Below are 27,592 nucleotides of genomic sequence, written 5' to 3' on the forward strand. Positions count from 1 at the left end.
CAGCATGGGTGTTAGGGGTACTAACCCCCTGCCCAGTAGAAAATTCTGTGTATAACTTTTGATTTCCCCGAAACTTAACTCTTAATAGCCTATTGTTGACCAGAAGCCTCACCAAAAACATAAACAGTCATTTAACACCTATTTGGTACGTTATATGTACTATATACTGTATTCGTACAATAAAGGAAACAAGAGAAAAGAAAATGGTTTTTCAAATTGTCACAAATCTTTAAAACATTTATGGGAAAAAAACCCTGCATCTAAGTGGACCCACACAGTTCAAACCCCCCTTGCTCAAGGGTCATCTGTAGTCTTCTATCCTTTCGAAAGGTCTGTCTCCTGATTTTCTACATAGAGGAGAACTAGTGGCATCAGTTTTGTTGGCTGTGAGCAAGACGGAGTGCCGGGGCGCTTATCTCGGAGCCGCCTTGCCAGCCAGCACTGTGTTCGCTCAAATGGAGGGTCTCCACACAAGGGGATCCTGTGCAGATTACAAGGATGAAGAGGGTTCTGGGTCCCTTCCTGACTCATGTGTACCCCCACTGCTCGGAAACTAACTTTAGGGATTTATAAAAGGAGAAACGAAAAGGTAATGATGTTGCACAGGTAAAGTGACCACTGTAATAAAAAAGGTTATTACAACAGACTTAATCTTCATTTTTAATTTTTGAATTTCAGTTTATGAGCATTTTATAATCCTATGAAAATGTGCAAATTCAATTGTACTTCTTTACTCGGTGTTTTAATCAAGTGTCTTCTATGATCCAAAGCCAGGAAATGTTCAAGGGAATAAGAAATAAATAGCCCAAGGGACAATTACCACCACCCACAAAGGGGCCGTCTGCTCTGTGCTTCGGGAGACCTTGCTGGTGAGCAGGGCTGAGCCCAGAGGGCAAGGCTCAGGCTCCACGAAGGGGGCAGGAGGGGGCAGAGGGGGCAGGAGGAGCCTCAGTGAGTGGGCGGTTCCTGGGGCTTAGTCCAGGATGACAAGGAGGGGTCTCCAGCAAACAGGACAGGGGACGGGAGTCCGGCTGACCTAGGTCCAGAGAAAGTGGGCAGGGTTCAGAAGGCCTGTGGTGGGTTGTGGCAGAAGTTAGAATTGGAAAAGCAGGTGGAGACCCATCGATGAGGGCCCCCGGAATTAACCCGGGGAGCAATAGGAGCCAGTGGAAGTTTTAATCTGGGAACTGTCTTGGTCAGATGTGGGTCTGCATTTTAAAATGGCCATTCTAGTTGCAACTGGGACAGGAGATGGGAAAAAAGAGAAATCAGAAACATGGAAGCCAGAGAGCATTCATCCGCTTATTTGGTACTCAAACATGTATTGCAAACTGACTGTGTACCCATGTACTGAAGGCCCTGGGAACAAAACAGGCAAAAACCTCTAGCGGAGATCTAAGTTCAAGTCCAGATACTGGAGATCGGCAGAGGGTAGGGCTAGAAGCTCTTACAGTAAAGGTAATACATGGCATTGACAACTGTAATTTTGATATACTGAGTAAACATTCCATAGGAAAAAATAAAACTGATGTCAGTGCCATTAAGTAAAAGTCTGAATACACACAGAGCATCTAAGGGCCACGTGGGGCTCTGGACTGGATTCTGGATCAGAAAGAGGAGAAGTAGAAAAACTGGTGAAATCTGAATACACAAAATCTGGAGTTTAGTTAATTAATAGTCATCTCTCAATGTTAATTTCAGGAATTAACACTGGAGAAACTGGATGAAAGGTATATGGGAATTCTGTACTACCTTTGCAAATTTTTTGTAAATATAAACCCCCCAAAAGTTTATATATGTAAACTTAAAAGATCCCAACCACATTGAATAGAAAAATTATATAATAATTTGTACAGAATGATCCTTTTTATGTAAAAATATCCCAAACTGCTATATATTCTATGAGTACATATGTATGTATATAAATTCACAGAAAATACCTTACGAACACATACAACCTGGTATCACTGGCTGCTTGCAGCCGAGGGCAGAGGTGGCAACGGGCCTTACCACGGAGATTCAAGGGGGGCTGTGGCTCTATCCATAATGTGCCACTGTATGCAGCAAGAATGTCCTTTGGAACTCAGATGAAGCAGTCACCACCTGCTCCAGCCCCCAGGATTTCCTGCACCCCCCTGGGTGCAGAGGGCTCAGGCCCCAGCTGTGCCATGCCTCCAACACAGCTGGCAGGCTGCCCACCCACACAGCTGTCTGGGAGTAGCACCTGCTGATTTTCAGGAGGGGAACGTAGTATCACAGAGGCCTTCTGGAAACACACCTGACTTGCATGGAAAAGCTTTGAAGTGTGGCTGAGGCCTGGGGTGTGGCTATGGCACACCCCCCATCTCCCTAGCTCAGGGAGATGAGGATGGGCTGCAGCCCCTGGGAGTGCCCTCCTAGAGACCAGGGGGCCTCAGCAGTGATGGGCGATCCCAAATCTAACTTGAGCCCAGACTCCTGAACTTCCCTAGAGGCAACCCCCACTCCCTTGCCTTCCTCTCCAGGGTCCTCCAAGCCCTGGGGTGTGACTCTTGCAGAGATGCAGTCTTAGAGAAATACCAACTCCACTTTACTGTCATTCTAGAAAACAAGTTTTTAAAAAGAGCTCCTAATAATGTTACATGTTTAAAATAGGTCTAGAAAAAAAGATAGAAATAGACCCAGCCTTTTTTCAGCAGAGGGCTCCAAACGGTAGTGGTGGAACACAGCACGGGTTATAATGAGCGTGGATGGTGTTGAAATCTGTCTAAACCAGTGGTCCTCCAAATTGGGTGTGCATCAGAATTATCCAGGGGGCTGGGTGAAGCCCTGACTTCCAGCCCTGCCCCCAGGGTTCTGATTTAGAGGGCCTGGGCAGGGCCTGAGAACTTGCATTTCTAAGGAGGTGATGCCCACGCTGGTCCAGGGAACCACATCTTGAGACCACTGTTCTAGGGAGAAAGATGGCCTTCCCTTCCCTGGGCCTGCTCACTGCTCGGGGATCCAGGACCTGGTGTGGCCGTGCTGGCTCATTCAAAGTGGTCACAGCTCTGGGGACCAGAGAGCAGGCTCCACAGCTGTGTGAAAAGCCAGGCCTTTAAACTAAAAATCTTGAGAGGGAGGGCTTGTGCTGTGCTAAGCAGAAGTGCCCACGTCAGGCTTGTTCCTGCCCCCGGGGACAAGTCATTTAAACCTGGCAGCCAGCGCTGATTAACCAGGGTCTCTCTCCAAGCCCCGTACTTCTCAGAGGCCAACTGGCTCAAGCTCTCTGACAGAGATCCTGGCTTGGTGGCAGGAGGAAGTGTCACCCTGAGAATTGCTGAGTCTCGAATTCAGTGTTGAGTGGCAGGTGGGGCAATGGGAGGGTGGCAACATTTGCTCCAAGAGACCTTTGAAGACCATCGCCTACTGTAATTCTTCCAGATGGTCTGGGGCAATGAACTGCCAACCCTTTCTGAGAAGGGAAAGGGCAGGAAAGAACAGAGCAGAGGCCGCGCCTGGCGGACCCTCACCCCTGAGCCATGACGGTGGGCTGAGGGGTCGGAAGTCCGTCTGGTGGCAGCTTCCTGGCCCTTGCAGGGTTCCCATGCTCATTTCCCATTAGAGTGTCTCCCGGGTCACTGTGCCCCCTGGAGAGGGTGTGTCTGTCTCAGGGGTGCTCAGGAAAGCATGAGGAAGAGGCTTTATTTAACCCACACTTGGGCTGAGGGTGCCAGGAAGGGGAGTGACAGGTAACAGGAAGGTGACAAGGAAGAGCAGACTTTGCTCAGCTGCCCCTTCCGCCAGTAGTTCTCTTTCGAGAGCCTTCTCTTCTCACACCAGAGATGTTTGTGCATTTTGTTTTTTAAAAGGAAGTTTGATCCCTTAGAAAGGGATTTTTTAAATATTATGGCTAAGATGCTTTCTTATACCTGGAAGTGTCAGTCTTACCCGGTGACAACAACAGCATGATTTTGTTGTGATTATCACTCTCAGCATTGTGATCATTAGCCACAATTCAAGGGGATCCTTCTACGTGCCAGGAAGCATCCTTTGCACACGCTAGCTCATTAAACCCTCAACCACCAGGGAAATAAGTAGTGTTGTCCTTTTAGAGATAAGGAAACGGAGATCCAAAGAGCCAAGCCTGGAATGCCGAGGCTGTTGACCTCATGGGGCTTCCAAGCAGAGGGCTGTGGGTGAGCTGGTCCAATCAAGTCAAGCAAGGATTAAAAATTATTTTCATTGGACAATATCACACACCTTATCTTCAGTTTTGCTTTAGATGATACTTTGCGTTATTCTTAAAAATGCAAGCAGAGGTCATTGGTATTTAATCAAAACTCTTAGTGTATTTTAATAGAACATTCTAAATAAAAAAGAAATCTGAATTGCCATAAGGAACCATGTCATGCTCTGACTCAACTGGTCATGGCAGAGGAACCGTGCCATGAGGTTCATGCTGCCTTAGGCACCGTTGCCACCTGGTGGCAGCCATCAGAATTGCAGGCTTGGTGGCTGCAGAAATGGCCTCTGGGGGAGTCTGATTCCACTACGAGATGGTTTAGTCCCGCCACCAAAACCTCCAGGCAAAGCTGGTTATGTTTCAGTAAGGTGCCCGTTCTTTTGTAAATTGTTACAGCTGGGTCAGTATCAGCTTTCTTTTAGCTGTCTCTTCTGAATGTCTACCATCGTTGTGACCTTTACATTGTTTTAATCGAATTAATGTTCAAAGATACAGATGATAAAGTAACATTAAACATCGATGAATACTTGGGAAAACTCTAAAGTCAACTTATGCAAATAATTGTTTTCTCTTTAGTTGGACATCTTCAAATGCCAGAAAGAAAACACAGTTTGGCCCCTAATTACCTCTAACTTCACCTCTTCTCGAACTGTGCTAATGACCCACCTGCCTGCTACCTCTGTCTGTGCTGTTCCCTCTGCCTGGAACTACCTTCCTCCATCTTTATCTTCTGAATTTATTCTTCAAATGTCAAATCCAGGCTGACAACCTATAGGGAATTGTCGTAAACTCAGAAATGACAGTCTTGCACTTCAATGTCTCTAGAGAAAGGGAAGATGAGTTCTGAATCCCACCTCCGTCTCTTTAATAGCCGTGACCATGACCAGCTTGTTTAATCTCCCTGCATCCCAGTGGGTTCATCTATTAAGTATGAATAATGTTCCCCTGGCCCCAGCATTGGAGTGAGGTTTTTAAAAAATGTGTGTAAAATACTTTCTCCGCCCTGTGCTTAGGATGTGGTAGAAGCAAACGGGCAGGTGGCACTCGTGGTGACCAATACTTGTAAATATTTAGAAATGCAACCAGTGCCTGCCCAGTATAGGACTGCCAAGTAAATATGATGTTGTTTTCATTGCCTATTAGGTCTACTTGCAGGGGAAAAAAAAGGTCTGTTTCTTGGGAGTTAAGAAAATAAATAAAATTGTCCAACCTTGAGCCTCCTGAAGTCATTTCCCTTTTAAATCCGTCCCTATAGGTCACCCCAGTGCTGGAAAGCTTCCCTAGCTGTAAGTCTGCAGTGATTTGCATATTAGGATATAAGGTGTTAAACAATGATGCTGTTTTTGATGGTGCAGCTTTGATCAAGTTCACCCAGCGCCTCTGTGTTGGCACCTGTGATCAGGCATGTTTGTCATGTGCTTTCCCCGTGCTTTCCAGCCACAGTCTTAAATGTCACTCTGTTTCTCTGAGCAGGTAGTCGATAGTGACAGACCAGAAGGGTCCAAGTTCCGGCTCACTGGAAAGGGAGTGGATCAAGACCCTAAAGGAGTTTTCAGAATCAATGAGAACACGGGCAGCGTCTCCGTGACACGGACCTTGGACAGAGAAACGATCGCTACTTATCAAGTAAGTGCCCCTCCAGTGCCCACCCTGCCTGTGGAGACGGGGCTTTTAAAGCTTGTGTTCTTCCTGCTGAGCTCATCATTTCTGTGCTTCATGAAACCCAGGACTCTGCAGCTCTAAGTGTGTCTCAGTGGGAGCTGAGTGGCATTGGACCCCAACAGGGTAACAGTGAGGGCTTCTGTCTCATCAGTGGAGACCCCCAGGCCTGCATAAGACTTTGGGCACTAGAAACTAAGAAGGCGGAGATCTCAGGGAGGTCAGAGCTCTTAGGGCAGCTCTGGCGTTCCAGAGCCGAGCTTCATGCTGAGGAGCTATAAAAGGCACAAACCTTTGGACCTGATAATTCTCCTTAGGAAGCAGCGAGTTTAGTTAGATTTCTGTGCATTGATGTCATAGCAGGACATGATCCTTAAAATGGAAACAATTGCTAAGACTGATTTTAAAAGGAAGGTTTGTACAACCATTTAAAATATTTTTGAAGAAGTTCTAGTTATATGGGAAAGATTTGAGATATCCAATGGAAAAAGACGTAGAGCATCCTGAAGACAGATCCTGCATTTTTACACCATGGTGGGCATACGTTTGTGGAGAAACATGACAGAAGGAAAATCCAAGTGTTAATAGCTGTTTTCCAGTGTTACTGACTTTTTTCTTTGTTCTTCTAATTTTTCTATCATGTACTTCACTTACTTTCATGTGGAAAAATAACAGGCCATTTGTAAAAGGGGCATTTTCAGAAGCTGGTACCCATTCAGGACATAGATACCAAAGCAACGGCAGGTTTTGGGGTGAGCACTGAGTCGCATACAGGCTCCAGGTCAGTCCTACCCCATCTCCACCAGGCCCCCAAAACAGCTATTCTCACCGCCTGTGCTGTGGACCCTGGCCTCCCAGAGTAGTAAGCTCATCCTTTGAGGAATGAGGCGGAATTCTCGGCCGTGTTCAGGAAGAGCTGTCCTCGGGGCCACGTGCTGAGCTGGAAGCAGGCAATGTGGGAACAGGGCCCGGCCAACAGCGTTTGCTTTCTCCATCACCCCTGCCCTTCTGGCGTGCATTTCCCTGGATCGGGATTGGGAGGGAGTGGCCGGTTCCTGAGACAAGATTCAGCAACTCTGTTTTCTTGGCCAAAACACCACTCAAGGGCATCCCAATCCTGCTTTAACAACACTCGTCATTTTCTGCAGCCAGTGGGTGGAGGGACATTGCATTGTAAAGTCTGGTGCCTGGCTGAGCAGCGGGCACCCTGGGTCTGTTTTCCTCTGTCACCATGAGCTGTTGACCTTGGGAAGGCCATGTAAGTACTCAGACCTCAAGGTCCCATCCATAAAATGCTGGTAACCCTGGGCTACCTACCCAACTGGATTGCAGTGAGTTTCCAGTGAGGACAAGGTAGTGTGACGGTGTTGGGGGCATTAAGTGCCGGACAAATGCAGGGTAGTAGCCTGATGGAAGGGGGTCCTGGGAGGACATGCGTGTTTCCTAGACCTCCTCCTCAGAAGCTTTGCCAAAGGGCAGACGCTGTGAGCATCTGCAGTGGGTACCATCTGTCAGAGATTGCCAAAGGATGAACAGCGTGCCCTCAGGTTACACCCAGGGGCGTCCTGGTGGTTGTGGAAACTGAATGTTGGCTACCCCCAGGAATTCTCAGGTCCAGCTGGCCTTGACAGTAACCAGAGATGACCTGCCAGCTCTCAGTTCCCAGCCTCTGCAGGATAATTCAGCGGCAGACCAGGAGTAGACACCCTCTTCTCTTCACATGCCCATCATGGGAATATCCATTAATTTTCAGACCCAAGAATACAGTAAATTTTATAATTTATTACCTACTGATTAAGATTAAGAGCTGTGGAGTCAGCAAATTGCCACCTGAGTCTCAGCACTACTGTTTGCTGAGCTGGTGATCTTGGGCCACCTGCTCACCCTCTCTGATCTTGTGATTCTCACCCACAAAGTGGGGATAGTACTAGCCCCTCTAAGGATGGTAAAAGATGAAATTAAATTATTTTTTAAATGTTTAGTATAATGCCCAGTGCCTAGCATAAGTCAGACCTGCTCTTGTAAACTTTTCCCTGAACATTTTTAAATTTCTTAGTTAAGTTCACAAGTTCTTAATGTTAGTTTCCTACCTTCAGCCATGAGAAGGTTGACATCTACCACAGGCTTGTGGTCTCCCCTCATACCTTGATGTGACCCAAGTATCAGAGCATTTGCTCTGTCAGTACCAGAGTGAGATTCCTGGGAGCCGCTGGATCTCAAGAACTCCCTGGGGCTCAGTGGGGTACCAGATAAAGAATGAAGTGGCAGAATGTCCTTGGGAGTGTCCTGCAGGCTGGAACGTGGGCAAGCATGCATCAGAGGAAGTGGACAGGGTGGTTGCCAGGAAGGAGAGCAGGTGCATGAGAGGCTAGAAGACACCTTTTTGGGGTAACCCCACCCCACAGGAGCTGTTTTAAGCGCTGAGCAAGATGGATGCATCCATGGCTAACTGAGTCCATCTGATGTTGGTGGGACCCAAAAGTGGCTTAACAATTAAAGTCATCCTTTTGGGGGGCCTTCCACATTCAGAGAGAGACTGCTGGGCCCATCACCCAGGGCCTGCCTCAGAGTGGACATTCTTCTCTGATGGCAATGGCCCCGGTTCCCAGAGACAGTGAGAAAGTCCCCGGATGGGGAGACCCCTCGGGGCAGCCCCAGGGGCAGGGAAAGACCTGGAACAACAACATGCAAGGACCGAAAGGAGTGATGAGAAGGTAGCTGACGTCAACTAGATGGCTTGGTTTTGCTGTTGCCAAAGATGCAATTCAAGGCCCCTTGAAGGAGAATTTCCAAATCATGATGCGCCGCCTTGCTCTGGTCTCTGCAAAGCTGAGTCACGGCTGTTACACAGGGCTGTGTGAGGATTCTACTGCTCAGGTGGGGGGCTCAGGGACCACAGAGGCCTGACCTAGCCCAGGGGTCAGCCACCAGGAGCTGCTGTGCAGCCTGGGTGGTTTCTGCAGGGAGAGGCCCACCGCCTCTTTCTAATGTTTTCAAAGGCATCACAGGCCAGGGCTGAATGAAAGCCCCACTAATCACTTTGTTTTAATTTAGGTGATCTTATTTTCATCTAAGTGATATCTACATAGCAATAGTGATGAAAATCAAGGGCTCTGCACTCAGAAAATTGCTCTTCTAGTTTTAACGCTGTGGCTTGGTAAACTGTGTGATCTCAGGCAGTCTGCTCACCCTCTCTGACCTTGTGGTTCTCCTCCATAAAGTGGGGATAGTACTGGCCCCTCTAAGGATGGTAAAAGATGAAATTACTAGTTTTTGCTAACTGGCCATTGAATCAGCTTGTAAAACAGAGCCTGGTCTGTAGCTTAGAGCTTCTCACATTTTTCTTTAAAGGGAAGCCATGTAGTGTGACAGCAGTTAAAAGCATAATTTCTGCATGCAGCCACACTGGCTGCTTTCAAATGATGGCTGTTACGGACTAGCTGTGGGACCCTGGGCAGCGTGTCTGCCTCCACCTCCTCTTCTGTAAAGGGAATAATAATAACGATGATCTCCCGGGATTTCAGTGTACTAAGTGACTCGCACACGTCGGACAGTTAGGACAGTGCCAGAAGCGTAGCGGGTGCTGTGTAATCTCGCTATGTGAGTGAGAGATTCGTGGTGTTAAAGGCAACAGAAGGTAAAGGGAGACTTCAGCCCGGCCTCCCATCTCAAGCGTCCACTTACCTCGAGTAATCCGGAGTTTGTTTTGTAGTTTTATGATGTGCCTCGTAGTACAGTGATGGATGATTCGTTCTTTCTACATGTATTTCCCTGCCTACCTACAAGGCGAGAAGCACCCTCAGGGATGGCAAGGGGTGTGCCAGAAGCAAGACACCCCGCCCCAGCCTGCAGGGGCTTTCCTCTGAGTGGTAGGCTTTGTTTCCATATGAACGGATTTAAATTCCTCCCCACTGTGTACAAGTGATGTGCCCGGAAGCTGCGCCTGGTGCCCTTTGCAGCCCTGTTTGGCCTTGGCCCAGGGTGCCTCGTGCCCTGTGGAGAGACTGCTGGTGTGTGGGGGAATGCAGTGCCTTAGAAGAGTACCAGGCCACAGTGGCCGCGCCGGGGCCTGGCCCTGGGCACGCCCACTGGCCTCGTGAGGGTCCGGTTTCCCATGCCGTCTCCCCCAGGCCTGTAGCTGATCACTCAGTCTCTGTCCTGCTTTCTCCAGACCCTAGTCCCACTTGCTCTGGGCCTGGTCTCCTAGTTCTAGATTCAGTGAGAACTGGGCTCCTTTCTTGGGAGTATACTTGGAGCACAAGAATGTTGCAGTTCTGGTCCATTTCAAGCACTGATTCAGAAATACTTTTCTCTCTCAGTAGCACAGTAGGCCCTCCATAGCCACGGTGGTCACTGTGGTGGGCTGCACACCTGCCCCTCAAAGCGAGGGATCCTTGGTCACCAATTCACGTGCTTTAGTTTCCCCGCTTCCAAGTTTAAAAACATGAGAGCATGAGGGTGAATGGGTTGCCATTATAATTGTTCCAATGCTGCTGTTGTTTATTTTAAAGTTCAGTGCGACTCACTTGCAAGTCCACGCTGTTGCGTTAACCTTTCCCAAACCCAACAAGAAAGCTTTCCCAACTTCACGCCTCGGGGATTGACGTGGTAAGAAACCATCTGGGATGAAGTTGTCCTTGGGCCCCTGAATGTGTGTTATCACGAAGGCTACTGTTTATTGAACCATGCAGCTGATGCTGTGCTAAACACGTCATATACAGTCTCTTACTTAACCCATTTCACACAAGAGACTTAAGCAATAGGTGTGAACACCATTTTACAGGTAAGCAAATAGCTGTTAAATAACTTTGAAGGTCTCCCAGGTGGTGTGCATTGAATCTGGGATCCACGATCATTTCTCACCACCTCCAAAGCCCTTGATTTCCAATCACCAAGACACACTTTCTCCTGTTGTACCCCAACTGGACTTCGATTCCTGTTCTGCAGATCCCTCGGCTCCTTTCCCAGGAATGCCCCTGACGCTCCTGGGAAAGGGGTTTGGCTGGCTGAATGATCTGCTCTTCACAAATGCCATCTTTCTCCATGACCCACTGCCACCTGCCCACTGTCCCTACCCCAGCGCCCCCAAAGAGCTGCCCAAGCTTCTGACCCAAAGTGGCACCTGGCAAAATAATTTAGCTCTAGCAGTATTGGAAGCTGACATATTAATGCAAAGCCTCCTGAAATATTACTCATTATTATGCATTTTGCCAGGATTTGAGTGATTTGTGAACTCTTCATTGGAATAAAGTACTGTAAATGATTCATGAATGACCAAGTTTATGAAATTCTATAAAAATATTAGCAGGTGGTAATGATTCCCTCACAGTGTGAATATAATCTGCTGACTGCAAATTTGTCAATATGGGCGAACAGCTGTGGCGTGGGGACAGCCTGCTGGGCACGTGGGGGGCGGTGGTGCGTCGGGGCTGGGGTTCAGCAGAGCCGGACGCAGGCGTGTGGTAGAGGCGCCACGTGCAGGCCACTTCACCCTCCCTGTGGTCTGTAGTGGGAGATGCGCTGAGGCCTGGGAACGTCAGGGGCCGGTGGGGAGAAGGGAGGAGAGAGAGCTAACATTACGGGGCACCTGTTAAAGACCCAAGACCTCTCCAGAGTCCTAGGTACACGAACCTTTGAAATCACTTTATCGTCTTGTCTTTACTGATGTGTGAGCTGAGGGCCAAAGTGGTTCCCAAGATACTTTATTGTTATTAATGTTGGTGTCAACATTTACTGAACATCTTCAACATGCCATGGCTCTGTGCTAAATACCTACATGACAATCTCATTGAATCTTCATAAAGATGAGCTCAGTACTGTCATCACTCTCAACGGCAGGGCTGCTCACTGGAACCACCTGCGTTCCTGGCCTCAGACCATGAGCAGGATTTCATTGTCTCCCTCTGTATATCCCCTCACTTTTTCGGGGATGTAACTTGCTCTCTTTCAAGCCAATTGTTTGGGTGAGTTTTGACTTGGTGGTGAAGGGTGTTGCCATAAAATTGGAACACACCCGGCAGGCAGAGGGAGTTCTTGATCCTGTGCGTCCTCTCATTCGTGCAGTTCGCCCCACTTCTAGCCCACGTGCATCTCCAAGAAACGTGGCAGAGACGCATTAAGGTGAAAAACGCAGCTGTTTTGTGGAAACACATGAATCATAATGTTAGTGATTATAAGAGATTTGGTCGACACAGTTTACCCAGATGGGAGACTCATTTTAGGTGGTTAACCTGTTTATAATAACGCCCATGTCATACACAGATGACGCGCGCACTACCGTGAGAGGATCCATCAGTAATACACAGGGCCCGGGGGGGAGCACCAGGTGGCAGGAGACAGAGAGCTTGAGTTAAAAGCTCAGGCTTTGGAGTCAAACCTGCTGAGCTCAGAATCTTGACTGATCAGAAGGACCAGATGAAAGTGCCATTTTTGTAAGTGAAGAGGATGAATATTGGTTGTTTCATGATTTGTCCTGATACCGTGTCACCTATGGCACGTTAATTTTCAACCTCTGTTTTCTCCTCTTTAGAATGAGGATGAGTTTCCGTCTCATCTCTGAGCTGTGCTGCAGTGAGCAGGTGGCATGGGGACGGGTACTGCTCTGTACAGTCACTTGCTCCATGTTCCGGAGGGCGGAGCTATCACCGCATGCACCAGTTCTGCAGTGGAAGGTCCCTGCTGGTGAAATGGAAGGGAAGCAGTTGCTAGGCACCCAGCCAGCAGTGAACGGGTTAGATGTCAGTCACTCTGTGTGTGGCTTCATAGAAGGGAATCCTCTAAATGGGTGGTTTTCAAAGCATGGCTCCCAGATGAGCAGCAGCATCTGGGAACTTACTAGAAATGCAGATTTTCAGGCCCCACGTCAGACCTACTGGATCAGAAACTGACCCCACAAGCTGGGTGTTAACAAGCCCTCCTCGCTGCCCTTTGAGGACCCCAGGTCTAAGTAGTCTCCTAACTGTTAACATGGCTGCCGCTGGCTTCATTCATTCATTTGCCTCGGTGAAGGTGGCCTTTGAACCAAGTCTGTTTCTGACCTGCTGGGAGATACACATTTGTGCCTTAAAGGTGCATATTTCTGCAGCTGTTCTGGATGCCCTTCAGAAGTCCTCTACATCCAGGCTGTTTCAAAACCGCTTTTGTTTTTGTTGTGTTAAAGGCGTCTGAGAGCCAGGCAGATGTGTCCCACAGTACTTTGCTCCATCCTGTGTAGACTTCGGATGAGTGTTCAATGCCACGTTGCCGAGTGTTTGCTTATTTCTCAGAAACCAACCTTCCAGGCCAGAGATGAAAGCGTCTTAAGAAGATTTGAGCCGGTATAGGCAGAGATAATTCTGGATAGGAGGAAGCTGGCCCTGGGGTCAGCAGAACCAGCTTTTCTGTCTTATTAGATTTGTAACCTTGAGTAAGTTATTTGTGGTTCTCAAACTTTGCTACACATTAAAAGCGTCTGGAAAGTTTTTAAATGCCCTGATGCCCCCAGTTACACTCCAAGCCAATTAAATCAGAATATCTTAGTGTGGACCAGGCATGGGCATCTTTATAAAACTCTCCAGGTGTTTCCATTGTGAAGCTAAGTCTGAGAACCACCGACTGAATGCACATCCTCTACGCGCCAGCTTGTTCACAACGAGGGCGGAGATAATGACACCAGCCAGGCAGGTTTGTTGTAACTATCAAATGAGATAATGCACGTAGGAATTTCTAATAGAATAGTAGCAAATCAAAGATTGTATTTCCCCTCAATCAACTGCTTGACTGCGCAAATCCCTGAGGCTAACTGCCTTCCCCTGTCTCTTTTGACACAAGCCCTTAAAAAGCTGAAATGCAGAGAAGCAGAATTCGGTAAACAAATGAATGGGTTGTCCTCTGTCTTTCTAACTTCAGAGAAAAAACAACACAGGCTTTGAGTCACAGCCTTTTCCAGCACTTCCAGAGCATCTCCGTGTGTCTCTCCAGTTCCCCTCTTCCCGTTCCCAAGCACTTCATTTTGCAATCTGGCCTTATCTGCCAGCGCAGCTGGTGACACCGACATGCGACGAGGTTTGCCAGCTCTGCCCAGGCAGCTGCACCCCGGGCTCAGACCGCTGAGCTGCTCCCAGCTCGTTATGCTGTGGTCCACTAAGCAAAGACGCATCTTCACGCAGGGCTCTGGAAACAGGTTTTTCTAAACTTCATTTGGGCAAACTCCTGAGAAGAGGTTCAACTTGAACCTTGGCAGGTGTGAGAATCTTCCATCCCCCCAACTCTCTCCTTCCCACACTGGGCCTCACATCCAAGACCCGCAGATCACGGGCTGGACCTACCGCACGCTCGTGGTGCATGGAGTGAACAAATGCACAGCGGTCAGTTTTCCCTCCCTTCCTCCCTGCCCTCATTTCTTCTTTTGTTTTCCTTGTCGAACTACACAGAATCTACTTCATCACAGCTACTTTCCTAAGGGACTTGGCAACATTTTTATTCAAGGTGCTAAAGAATGATAAATCCATCAGAACTGCAGGAGCCGTTAGGCCCTTGTACCTAACCAGCTGAATGTACAAGTAAGAACAAGTTGAATAACTGGCTGATGGGTCTGCCTCCCAGTATTCAAAATCTGTTGCTGTATTTTGTTATCCCTCCACGACTGGCATTGGGGCCAACGCCTTTGGGACCAGATGTTGCCAATACAGATAAGACACCCATCAATTCCCGCCATGCACTCTACACCTATTTGCATTCAATAGGCGTAAAGGTTTTTTTAATTTGTAAAAATGAGCAGAAGCTGGGAGGAGAGGTTTGTTCAGGGCATGGACCGGAAAGAGAGGAGCTTCATGAGAAGATAGTAACAGTCTGTCCTCTTCCTCTGGCCTCTTAAAGTGGGTTTGAGACTCCTGGGTTAGAAAATAATGACACTCTTGGGCAGAAAATGATGGGAATTTTTTTTTAATGAAACACTGTGCAAAATTGGAGATGAGGACCAGAGGCAAATTAAACCAATTACGAAAGACACAGCAAGAGTCTAGGTTCCAGCACTGTGACTGTGAGGCCGGGTGACAAAGGATGATGCGATCAGAAGGGAAGAATCCCCCACAGAGACTCCCACAGCGCTGAGGCGAGGGAAGGGCTGGTAGCTAGGGTGCAATGACCTTGGTGAAGCTCCCTCAAGTGCCCCAGGGAGGGAAGAAGGTGGTGACCTTGATTGAGGGCCCTTGAGAAACCAGCTAAGAAATACCTGGGGAATAATATCCTACTAGGGGCCGAGTGCCCCCTGAGCAGGGCAGAGCTGGAAGTCCCTGTGATGGGGAATATTGCAGTGGGACCTACGTCCACATTCAAGACTGGGGACCCACCAACCTCCAGGTCACCCACCTCAGTTCTGGCCCACCCGCTGCTTAATATCCAATTGGAGCGGACTGCTGGACAGCTGTAGATTTGAAATGGGGATGACTGTGGGCAAAACCCCAGGCTAAAGGAAAAGCACACTGTTGCCAACAGAGATTCTCTTCCAGCCGAGAGAAGTAGAGGAAAGTGGGTCAGCATCTGGGGAGAGGCACCTCGGGACCCCTAACAGGATGCAAACGCAGCACGGCCTGCACACCCGGAAGCCCCATCCGGCAGGATGCGGATCAGCCACAGACTGACTGCTTGCAGTGGGCATTGCTGGGGTGCCTAACTCGGACCAGCCACCCTTGCAAGGTGCTGGGACAGAGCAGCAGCCAACCGGCAAGTTCCTCCTCACGGAACTCTGTCAATAAACAGACATTAATGAGTAATCGCATGTCGGGTGGTTATCAGTGCTGGGAATCAAAAAGGGCAGATTAAAGATACAGAGAGGGACCGAGAGGGTCTGGGCAAACCATAACCTAGAGGTGACATTGGTGGGGGTGTGATGGAAAGCGGAGGGCGGGAATGCTTTCCTCTCAGACACCCTTTCAGCAGGGGCCCTCAGCCGTTCTCAGCCATGATCAGCAGGGTGACTATGCCCCCCCAGGGGGCAGCTGGCAACGTCTGGGGACATTTTGGTTGTCACAGAGGTGGGGGAGGGGAGTGGTGCTCCTGGCATCTAGTGGGTTAAGGAAAGTGATGTCACTCAGTGTCCCAGAATGCCAAGGACAGAGCCCGCATGTCATGCTCTGCAGGCGCCAGCACAGGCTGGCCTCTCAGAGGTCCCAAAAATACACCGTGGTCGTCCGCTCAGATATTGATCAGGCTTGAACAAACAAGAGGTCTGTTCACTCCTGGACCCCACAGTGAGGGATACTGTCCTTGTGCTTGTCAAGGTCATGGCCTAGCCGGGACGGCGATCTTAACAAGGTAACTACACCGCCAGGGGACAAGGGTAGAGGCCGGCACGGCCTTCCGGAGGACGTGATGTCAAAGCAAGTGCTTGAGAAGGAGGAGGAGCTAGCTAGGGGACAGGGAGGGCCACAGGGCAGAAAGAGTGTTCCGGGGAGAGGGGACAGAAGAAAGGCACCTGGGGAGAAGTGAGAGAGTAGGGTTTGTGCCGGAGATGGGAAATGGGCCCAACTAGGGGAGAAGGTAGACGCTTGTGCCAAGGAACAAGCTTAGGCTTGGTATCTCCTGGTGACAGGCATCTGTTAGGGGATTTTAGGCTGCAGAGTGACACAATCAGATTTGGATTTTGTGTGGACCACTCTGGTTGTCAGCGGAGGATGGGTGGGAGGGGGCGCGCCCCATCTCCAGCCTCTGAAGCCAGAATGGCACATGTCAGATAAATGTCATTCTCACCCAGGAAACCCCGGGAGGTGAGTCCAGACTCCTAGTGAAGACATTAGATGTACTTTAGGATGAAATGAGTAGAAGGAATCAGCAAGATAGGTCCTGCCAGGCCCTCCCTGTAGGGCAGGGTTAAGGAGCTTAGATTTTATTCTAAGGAAGCCTAGGAAGGTTTACAGCCAGGGAATGACGTCCAATTTGCGTTTCAGGAAAAGGTTTATTTGAGCAAACCAACAGTAACATTGAAATTGCCATGAAATAGAAATGAACTCAGAATGCATTCATTTGTTGAGAACCTACTCCCTGCCAGGCACTGGGGGAGAGAGAGAACAGGTAAGGCCCTGCCTCGCCGAGCTCAGCCTTCAAGTTCCCTTCTCCACAGAGGAGACCAGAAAACCTTTCATTGCCCTGAAGCCACCTGTGCAGGGGCCGGATGCTCTGGCTGTAACCTGGTCCTTCCCATTTAGTTTGGCTCAATCTGTAGGACCAGGGAAGGCTCTCGGTTAAAATTCCAAGCTTCTCATTCTTTTTTCTGTGGGGGTTTATCGGCGGGCTATCGCCAAACTATTTATTAAACACAGTTGGCTGGAGCTGTTAGCTGTTCATTTGTTTGATTGGCATCTGTTTCAAGATCGTTATTATGAAGAAAGCTTATCTTTTCCTCACAGTCAGGCATTAGGTGCCAAAAGATCATTTCCATATTATTTTTCTTTCTTCTGAAGGTGCAGAAGTTTGTATAATGGGCTCTTTTAAGCAGTCCATCTTCTCTGGACTCACGTGCGCACTGAAACAGATTTGGCTGCGCTCTGTCATTCATGGATGGTCCTTCCCTGCCTGTAACTTGGTTCAGGGTGCCAGACGAGGCTCCCCAACAGTGGAAGGAAGTGAAAGCAGGTTGAGAGAATGCATCCTCATTCAGAGATGGCTCAGCACGGCAAACGTTCGTGGGACCCCACTCTGAGCTGATGGGTGTTCGGCGACCAGAAGTCAGGAGAGCCCTTTGCTGCTCTTGCAAAGTTGATCACGCATTCAGGCTTGGGGTGCACATTCAGCCGATCACGAACACCTGGGGAGTAGCACGAGTAAAGGCAGGAGACGCCAGCAGGGGCCTTGGCCCGCTGGTCAGACAGGCTCAGAAAACTGGGTGGCTGACATTTCACAAGAGTGAATGCGTTTGCGGTTCCTTTTGTACTTTCACTGCAGAGCCTAATAATGAAATCTGCACACTACAACAGTGTGGCCCACAAAGCCAGAGTATTTACCCTCTGTCCCTTTACAGAAAAAACGTTTTCCAACCCCTGAACTAGATGGACCCTCACATCCCCTAGGAATTGGCAGCTCCACCATCCTTTGATGACCTGATGCTAAGAGCTGTTGAGACCATAGTCAGTCCCAAAAGGGAGCTAATAAAGTTCCCTTTCCTGGAGATTTCCAAGGAAAGGCTAAATGTGTCCCTCTTAAATGATGGGGGTGCTGTCGGGCCCATGGTGACTTCCCATTCGGGACAGGCTCCCCAGAGGCATCTTCATGGAGACCTGCAGCATTTCCAAAGCAAGGGCAGGGGCTGCGCTATTTCATCTGCATGAAACAGAGTTTGGAAAAGGCTTTGCCAGGGAAGAATGGCTGTGCAGGGGTAGCGTGCGAAGCGTATCATCACCCCTCTGTCCCCATGTCCTCCCCTTTTGGGGCATTGCGTGGGGAGCTGGGTGCAGGCCCGAGCTGCCCGGGAGCTGTCCTGCCGGTGGCCGAAGCTGCTTCTTGCTCTGAGTAATACGGTAACATCACCAGCAATAATGGGGACACCCTGTCGGTTTTGCTCAGCCCCTTCTAGTCATGATCTCACTGACTGGATGAATTAGGTACCGGTATTAGTTCCTACTTCTGCCATAGGAAATGGTCCCAAATCTGGTGGTTTAAAATGACACAAATGTGTTATCGCACAGTTCCAGAGGTCAGAAGTCAAATATGGGTCTCAGTGAGCTAAAGTCAAGGTTTTAGCGGGCAGGGCTGCGTTCCTTGCGGAGGCTCTGGGAGAATCAGTTTCCCTGCCCTCTGGAGCACCCAGACGCTGCCCATGTGCCTGGGCTCGTGGCCTCTTCCCCCACCTGCAGAGCCAGTAACGGCAAGTTGAATGTTCACCATTGCTCACACTGACATCTGTCTGGTTCTCTCTACCCATTCCCTCTCCCACTTTTAAGAATGCTGTGATTACCTGGGGTCTCTCTAGATAATCTGAGATATCTGATTTTAAATTCAACTGATTAGCAATGTTGAGTCCATCAGCAAGCTTCATTCCCCTTGGCCACTTAACCTAATGTAGCCACAGGTTCCAGGCATCTCGATGTGGACATCTTTGGGGACCATTAGTCTGCCTATCACCATACCCCCTTTAATAGATGAGGACATAGAGGCACAGAGCAGGTTAGGAATTTACACAAGGTCACACAGCTGGTGATGGATGAGCAGTTGACTTTCACTTGTGTTTGGAGCCATGTCGGTCTCAGAGCCACTTCAGGTCCGTCCCTTGCATAAGCTGAGCCCTGCAGAGTGACCTACTCCGAGGCCCTCCTATCTGCGGGGGACCAGGGGTCACGGTGGGGGGGAGGTGTCGAGACTCAGCCTAAGCAGTCAGGCACCAGCATACCTGGTCTCGGCCTGAGCTGGTCTTCATGCTAGAGGGAGGCCCCCAGGCCCTGGACCCAGGCAGCCCCAAGCGCAGATTCCTGACACAGAGCAGCTTACACAAGACAGCAGCAGCCACGCCTGCTGCACACCGACTGTGTCAGGCAGGGCTCAAGTGTACTCATGGGTGATCGCATCAGGTAAGTGCCCCCTAGCATGCCAGGGACACTGGTCTGGGCCCAGGGGAGCTGAGAGTGAGCAGAGCCCTTTTGCTGCCCAACCCCGGGAGCTTATCCTTCTCAGCCTTGCAGGTGGAGCCTCTTTCTGTACAGTTTGCCTTTGGAGGAACTGAGGCTTAGGGGAGTGTCAGGAGGGCGGTCACACCGCTCGGGGCGAAAGACCCAAGCGACAAGCGCACCTCCTCTGCCTGCAGAGCCCGGGCTCCCGTGCAGTGGCTGCGACGCATGTCGCGGGCTCGGCCTGCTCGGCCTGCTCGCTGTAAGCCAGTGGTTCTCAGCCAGCAGCGAGGTTGGCCCCCAGGGTGCATGGCGATGTGGGAGGACATTTGTGCTTATCACAAGTGGGGGAGGGTGCTGTGATATGGCATCTAGTGGGCAGAAACCAGAAATACGGTTCAGCAGCCCGTAGGGCACACACGGGTCAGCCCCCACCGCAAAGTATGCCCCAGCCCCGAATGCCAGCAGCGCGGCTGCTGAGAAACCCAAAGTAACAAGAATCCCTCCCCCCGAGGGTCGCTATGAGCTTTGACAGTGATGCTGTGTGTGCGCAAAGGGGAGCTTCCCACTGACCACGTCATGTCTTCCCCACCCAGACGTCAGGTCAGCTGGAATCTCGGCATGTCGGGGCTCCCCCTGGCCTGAACCCCTGCACCTGCGGTTCTGAGAAGCACTGGAAATAGGGTTCTAGCCGAACTCACCAATGCTCATTTTTTATTCTGCATGGTGTTTTTGTCTTTTTTTTTTCTCATGCAAGAAGACAAATTCCATTTCCTTACTCCTGGGGGAAAATTAATTCCAGCAAAGGCCATTTGTCTTTGGTACCTTAAGATCTTGATAATTTACTGCAAGTATATTTTTATTGAAAATTATTTAGAAATTATTCAGGAATACAATTTCCAGCTATACAGCACACTTAAGCAGATTTTATTGTAAGTGTTAATGCATATACTGTGCTTGTATGCTGGAATGTTGGTATCTCAAAAATACTTTTTTCTTTTTTTTATGACACTCCGCCTTTGACATCCTCAAACATGTGTGCTATGACGTGCTGAAGGTTTAAGATATTTTCCAAATGGATATTGTGTTATAAATTATGAGTTGTTACCATTCCACTGCAGTTCAAACTCATGACACTTTATATAGCTTATATGATGAATTCAGAAATAATTTGCATTTAAATGCATTTAAGATATTTAACTTGTGATTCCAAATATACCTAGTTTAAGCCTGGCAGAAGCACTTCAATCTAATGTGTTTGGACTCCCCCCAATTACATGGACCTGTAAAGGATTTAGGTATTAATATAAGCATAGCTTTTTCGAATTGTTTCTGGGAAACATAAGAACTGAGAGATTCCCTTCATATAGACACACACACACACACACACACACACACACACTTATACACACTCCCTTCTTGGAATCATTTGGAAAATAGTAGAGATTTGGGAAACACTGAAAACTCTAATTGCTTCTTTAAATTCACAGCGTACATTTGACCTAGCACAGACACCAGACACTTTGAAGACCTGCAGTTAAGAAACCTGTTTAAGCCAGCATATTCCACATTTTTTAAAAACCAAACATTTTAACAATGATCTCCTGTAAGAACTACTAACCATTATAGAAATCACACTTTGGATAATGTTGGTGAGAAAAAAAAATTAATGAATGAAATCAGAAAGAAATGGAGATGCCTTCCTGAGATGCTATTTGGTCAGCCACTCCAGAAAGATGATCCTGGAGACTGTTTGGCATTAGCTTTCTCAATGAATGTTGTGCAAGCCAGGTTCCTCCCGCTTCCTGTTGGTTCAGCTGATCAAGAGATGAGTCCATGCAATGATAAATGGATAAATAAATGTGCTATGGGCATCATGCTGAATAAATAGCCCTCATAAAATGGGGTATTACTCAGCTCAGGCATAAAAAAGAATGAACTATTGATACGTGACACCATGTCAAAACCATTATGCTAAGTGATCAAGCCAGACACAAAAGGTTACATATTATATGATTCCATTGACATGAAATGTCGAGAAGAAGAAAATCCCGTAGAAACAGAAGGCAGATTCCGGGGGACAGATGATAGGCATGGTTTCCTTTTGGGGCGATGCAAATGTTTGGAACTGGATAGTGGTGATCGCCATGCAATAGCGTGGATTCCCTGAATACCAGTGGCTTGTTCACTTTAAAACAGTTCATTTTATATTACATGAATTTCACCTCAGTTTTTCTTAAATCATGGGAAATAAAAATGTGATGGGGGAGATTTGAGCAATAGGACAGAAAGCCAGGTGTAAAGACAAGGAGGGAGAGGGGGGCAGAAGGGGAGGGAGAAGATCAGGGGTACGTCCAGCCACCTTCTCTAGGGCGGCCTGGATGACCTGTCCCTGCCTGACATCAGCGTGAGGAGATTGTAGCCCAGGGAGGTGTTCAGTCCACAGAGTGGCCATTACGACAGGCGGTCAGCAGCTGCTCAGCTCAGCAGAGAGCCGAGCGGGATGCACGCCGCGGAGATGTGGCGATGACCGCAGCCTGCTGCTCCACGCAATGCCTTTGCTTCTGAGATAGAATCAGACCCGTGGCACTAACCAACCTGCACTTTCAGGGCTTCTTACTTACAGGGGCCCCTTCCGAAGGCCTGTTCCAGTGTTGCAACCTTGTGTTCTTCTGCCTCAGAGGGACCCCCAAATTACATAGTCTGCAGCTTCCCACAGCCCAGGTCAGCCCTGGGACCCAGCCCAGTGGAGCCAACCTGCGGGGCATCCCGATTGTATCCTGACATCGTCACACCTCATGTTCCCTAATGCCCGCTGTGAGTCGGGCCCCTTGCCTATCCGAGGACTAGCGTGGCGCAATAGGACATTCTGCGATGATGGACATGTTCGGTACCCGTGCTGTCCGGTGTGCGGCAGCAGCAAGGCGGCTGCTGAGCTCTAGTCCTCTGGCTAGGCAACTGCGAAGCTGCACTCATCACTTTATTTAACTTAAGTTAATTTTTATTTAGTCACGTAGCTGGTGGCTGTTGTATTGGAAACAGTAGGTCTAGGAGATCGTGGGTGTAGGTGCTGTTTGGCATCACCCCCATCTGCTTCACTGTTAGCTTCACCTCTCATTAGCTGTGTAATTTGGGGCAAGTTGCTTGGTCTGTGAACCTTAGCTTCCTGACCTATGGAAGGGGAGAGATGATAGGACCTACTTCCTGGAGCTGTTGTCGAAATGAAATGAGATATTGCATGGTTAGTGCCCAGAATGGGCATCTAATAGGTGCTACGTTGTTTGTGCCTTTTGATATCAGTAATTCACCTGTGCTTTACCCAGCAGGGCTTTGAAGGAATGAGGCTCAGAGAGGTGACATGACTATGTTCAGGGTTGTATAACCGGAGGTAGGTGAGTGCATTCCAGCATCAAGGGCCCTCGGCGTGTCCTTACGCCTGGGAAACCTGCTTACCAAGTTCATCTCCACCTGGAGAATGAAACAGAGACTGAGGAATAGGTCTTGATTGTCCCCATAAGCTGGCCCATTAAGTATAAGCTTCTCTGTTCTTTATTGAGATGGGACCTCTAGTAGCAGTTTAATCCTAGGGAAAATTCATGGGCATGTCAGTGGGTTTCTATCACCACGGTCATCTTTGATTTCTGCATAGGTTGATTCTGGGTAGGTTCTGGGCTGGACTAGCAGAGAGGAGCCTGGTCTCGCTGTCATCTCAGCCACCTGAAGGTTCTGGTTGAGTCAAATTTTTCAGACACAGTATTCAACCAATTATAATTTATATTTTAGGACACTGAACATCCCCTTTTGAATGCTTTCTTCTTCATTAAACATAGTTATCTCCTTATCATAGAAAGCTAGGTCTTAGATATGGGTAAAATTCTTCTTCTATTTGGACTTTAGTTGTAAAGAGCAAGTGCATCCCGTCGTCCTCAACCTGTGGGCTAAGAGCAGAGTTGGGGCTTGGAATAAATCGTTTATTCAGATCTGAGAGATGCGTCAGCCGCTGCAAAGTGCCGGGTGTGTGTAATGGCTAGCATCTCGAGTTCCTTCTCAAGGAAAGCGTAAGCCAAGAACCGGTGCTGGCCTTGGGGCTAATGCTTCCCCTCCCACTCTAACTACAGCACCTATCTCATTGCACAGGCTGTTCAACAGGCCTGCCCGTGCCGTTTGCTAGAGAAATAGTTGCATTAGCGCGAGAGATCAGCAGCAGCTCGGTTATAAGTTATCACTGCAGCAGGACAGAAGCGGGGTCAACGCCCCAGGTCAGAAATAAAAATGAGGAACTGGAGGAGGAGATGAAGTTAGTGCTTTATCGCCCAGGAGCTCTGCCCTGAATACGCAGGGGAGAGAAGAGAAAGCCCCTCCTAAATACAGATTGTATACCAAAGGCAGTTAATTTTTTTTAATCTGCTGAAGATCCACTTGTCATGGTGCCTCTCTCCAACACCACGACCGCAGGGTGGTCTACTCTGTGACTCAGCAGGCTACAGGCATCATGCTGAATAAATAACCCTCAGTAGCTGCTGTAACCATAAACCTTTCCCAAAGATTCTGGGGTTCCCAGCATGTCAAGGAGACAGGCAAGTGTGGCATCATTCCAGTCAATCTACTTCCTAGGACCGAGTTCGCTTATTCTGAGGCATTCTTACCATTTCCACCTGCCCCCCGTTCGCTCATTGGTCTGCTCATTAATTCAGCCGACACCTATTCAGCTCCTTGCACCTGTCAGATACTGTTCACAGGCACTAAGCAGTGACCCAGACTGCCTGCCTTCAGGGAACTTACAGCCGGGGAGCAGGCCTGTGATGATAAATGGCCCTGAGGAACATCAAACAGGGCCAGGAGGGCGGGGAAGCAGCAGGTGAGCAGTAGCCCATGTTATGCATGGAGGTGGCGAAGTGGGGGGGATGCAGGGGGTGCGGGGCTGGCCTCTGTAAAGAGAAGATAGGATGGAGAGAAGAAGGCAGATTATGCAGGGCCTTGTATGCCTTTGTATGGGCTCTGGCTTCTGCGTGAAGTGGGAAGCATGGAAGGTTTTGAGAAGAGACAGGATACAATCTGACATGTCTTTCACCAGGAATTCTGGCAAAGCTGTAAAAAATGGGGTGGGAGGGGCTGCTGTGGAAGCAGAGAGCCAGGTAGGAGGCTATTGCGGTAAACCAGGGGAGAGAGGGTGGGGCTTGGATTACAGCGGCCAAGGTGGAGGTGGTAAGAACGGGTTGGGTACGAGAGATGCCTTAGAGACGGACGGACGCAACAGAATTTGCTGCTGGATGAAATGAGAATGTGAAAGAAAGAGGCACCGCAGGTGGCTAAGGCATTTTTGTCTCAAGCCAAAAGGAAGGACAGATTACCAATCATTGAGGTGGGGATGACTGGGAGGAGCGGGGGCCCAGGAGAGTCCAGCACCGCATGGAGATGCTATCAGCAAATACAGTCAGTCGTCTTCTGGTGCTAAAGCATTTCCTCCAGAATTTTCTGAGTTGCCACCAATGTAAACCCAAACCAAGGTCTTCTAGACCACATGCACTGGGAGGACGTAGGTGGCCCAGTCAGGGCGGGCTGGGCATGTGGGGTGATGGAGAGGCCCAGGCAGGGCAGAGCGAGCCCACCTGTCAGCACAAGACCCATGGCAGCGTCAGGCCGTCCGATGTGTGAGTGCAAGAGGGTGCCCACTGAGTGGACAGCAGCCTCCGGCCCAGGGATAACGGCAATAGGGGGGAGAAGTCCCCGACTGTGATTGTTTTCCTGGATTGTCTTAGAGACTGTATCAGTCTGCTTGGACTGCTGCACCGAAATACCACAGACAGGAGGCTTTCACCACAGAAACGTATTTTCTCCCAGCTCTGGATGCCAGAAGTCCAAGGTCGAGGTGCTGGCAGGTTTGTTTGAGGCCCATCCTGAAGCCGCTGTCTTCTCGCTGTGCCCTCCCAGGACCTTGTCCCAGGGCACACATCCCTGTCTTGTCCTCTTCCTGTAGGGGTGCCGATCATGTGGGATTAGGCCCCATCCCTTATGACCTCAATTAACCTTAGTCACCCCTTTAAGTCTCCAAATACATTCAGATTGGAGATGGGGGTGTAAGCCTCAACATATAAATTTTAGGGGGACACAACTCGGTCCATAACAGAGACCTACGTTGAGGGAGATTCTGAAGCTGCCCCCAGATCAACAGGAAAGAAAAGCACAGCCAATAGACGACATCTTTCTTTGGAAATGGACATACCCACCACTTGCTCACTTGTCCTGGTTCTTGTCTTCCATGGCTCAGAAGGAAAAAACCTTAAAAAAACCTAATGCTTTGAAGGACATACTATGGGCCAGGTACTACTCAGATAGCTTTTCTTATTCTTTCTAAGAACTCTGTGAGGTAGGTCTTGTTATTGCCTTCCTTTGATTGCTGAAGAAACTGAGGCACTGAGTGGGTAAGTAGCTGCCCCGAGGGCGGTGAGGAATTGACAGGGCCTGGACCCGGGCCAGCTGGAACACAGATCATCCTGCCTCTGGTCAGTGCATGTATGAGATCCAAGCCTCCATGGAAATGAGCTGTTACTGCAGTAAGATGTCTATCGCCCAACTGGCTTAGATCTAGATTTTATTTGTAAGTTCAGTACCACTCTTTTAAGTGTGTTCTTCATTAGCTGTGAAGCCTTCTCCCAGGTGGGTTTATCAGCTCTGTAGAAGAAGCTTTCATGGCACCACCTAATGCACATCTACAGAAATGGGGAACTCTAAAGTCCATCCACACTTCTGCCTCCAAAAGGAGAAACATACATAAGCATCAAGCTTTCTGCTTGGAGAAAGTGTGTTGGCCTCTTTTTTTCCCTGCATCCATTTGTCTTTGACTGTCAGTTTTCTGTCTCTATTTCTGTCTACAGCTCTGTCTTTACTGATAGTATTTGTTTTAGATTTGTGAGCTCCACGCGGGCTGAAGGCAGCATGCTTTCAACGGGCTTTACCACGCTGGCACAACACTTTAAATAGAGGCCCAGTGATTCAACAAACCCCTAGTGAGTGGTTACTGGGTATGAGGCAGTGTGCAGACTCCAGCTGACATTCAAAGGTGTGGCAAGGAGGGTTCCTATTTTCCCAGAATTATATTATTGTTAATAAGAATGTTGCAGCAATAGTATTAAGGGCTGCTATTTATAGAGCCCATCTTATCTACCAGTAACTCTGCTCCATGTTTTACAAATATTCTCTTAATTAATGTATGCTACTAGGCAAGTTCCCCTAAGTGTGTTCCTCAGAACACTACTTCTGGCAAAATGTCAGTAGATGCTGTGTGTCAGGGATCCCCAAGACCACCCCCAGTTTGGGTAATTCTATGGAAGAACTTGTGGACTCAGCATGTAGTCATGCTCCTGGCTAAGATGTATTACAGTGAAAGGACACCAGGCAAATCAGAGCAGAATGGCGCACGGGTGCAGTGTGGGGAGACCAGAGGCTCCCAAGGGCCCTTTCCTGATGAGATCATGCAGGACACACTAACGCCGCTGACCGTGAGTGGAGACGACATGTGAAATGTCCACCCGGGAGGCTCCCAGAGACTCAGTTCCCAGGAGCTGGTCACACAGGCACCCTCTGCCTGATACGTAGCAATATTCCAGACTTGGTGCTCAGCATAAAGATATATTTTTGCACAGATAGGTTAGACCCAGCGAGCCCCTTCTAGGGACTAGTGAGAACCCTCCCCACATCCAGGTTCCCAGATGCAGGACAAGAGCCAGCCTTGGAAGCAGGCCTTTCTAGGGACAGCTCACTGCAGCCTGCTGCTTTAGCTGTCTTCTGCCGCTGTGACATAAATAGACAGATGATGGATGGACGGACGGATAGATGGACGGACGGATAGACAGATGACCATGGTCAACTCTAACTAACCTGGACTGGACAAAGTTAAGCTAGTTTCTTTACCCCTAGATTCTCACAGTCCAGACTTACTTGACCAAGGGTAACCCCCACCATCTCTCAACAGAGCATCTCAGAAGACTTGCGCTTTGTGAGAAATGACCACAAGAAGCTTTCATGGGAACGGGGCATCAGTCTTGCTAAGTTTAAGGTCAAATACTGGAGAAAATCCATTGTAGGAAAGACACTTTCAAAATTTATGATTTATCTTTCACTTTACACTTCAGCACTGACAGATAATTGTTAATTT

The 27,592-nt window shown here is 48.9% G+C and overlaps 1 protein-coding gene across 2 annotated transcripts in view; it reads left to right on the forward strand.

Moving 5' to 3' along the window:
• Positions 1–27,592, forward strand: part of CDH13 (cadherin 13) — a 919,293-nt gene that overhangs the window by 495,079 nt on the left and 396,622 nt on the right. For both annotated transcript variants that reach the window (XM_073226070.1, XM_036993860.2), the window contains exon 5: positions 5,678–5,830. In XM_073226070.1, coding sequence (XP_073082171.1) covers positions 5,678–5,830 — 153 coding nt within the window. The remainder of the gene's footprint in view (positions 1–5,677; positions 5,831–27,592) is intronic.

This window comes from Manis javanica, chromosome 17 (assembly GCF_040802235.1).
Source record: "Manis javanica isolate MJ-LG chromosome 17, MJ_LKY, whole genome shotgun sequence".
NCBI lineage: Eukaryota > Metazoa > Chordata > Mammalia > Pholidota > Manidae > Manis > Manis javanica.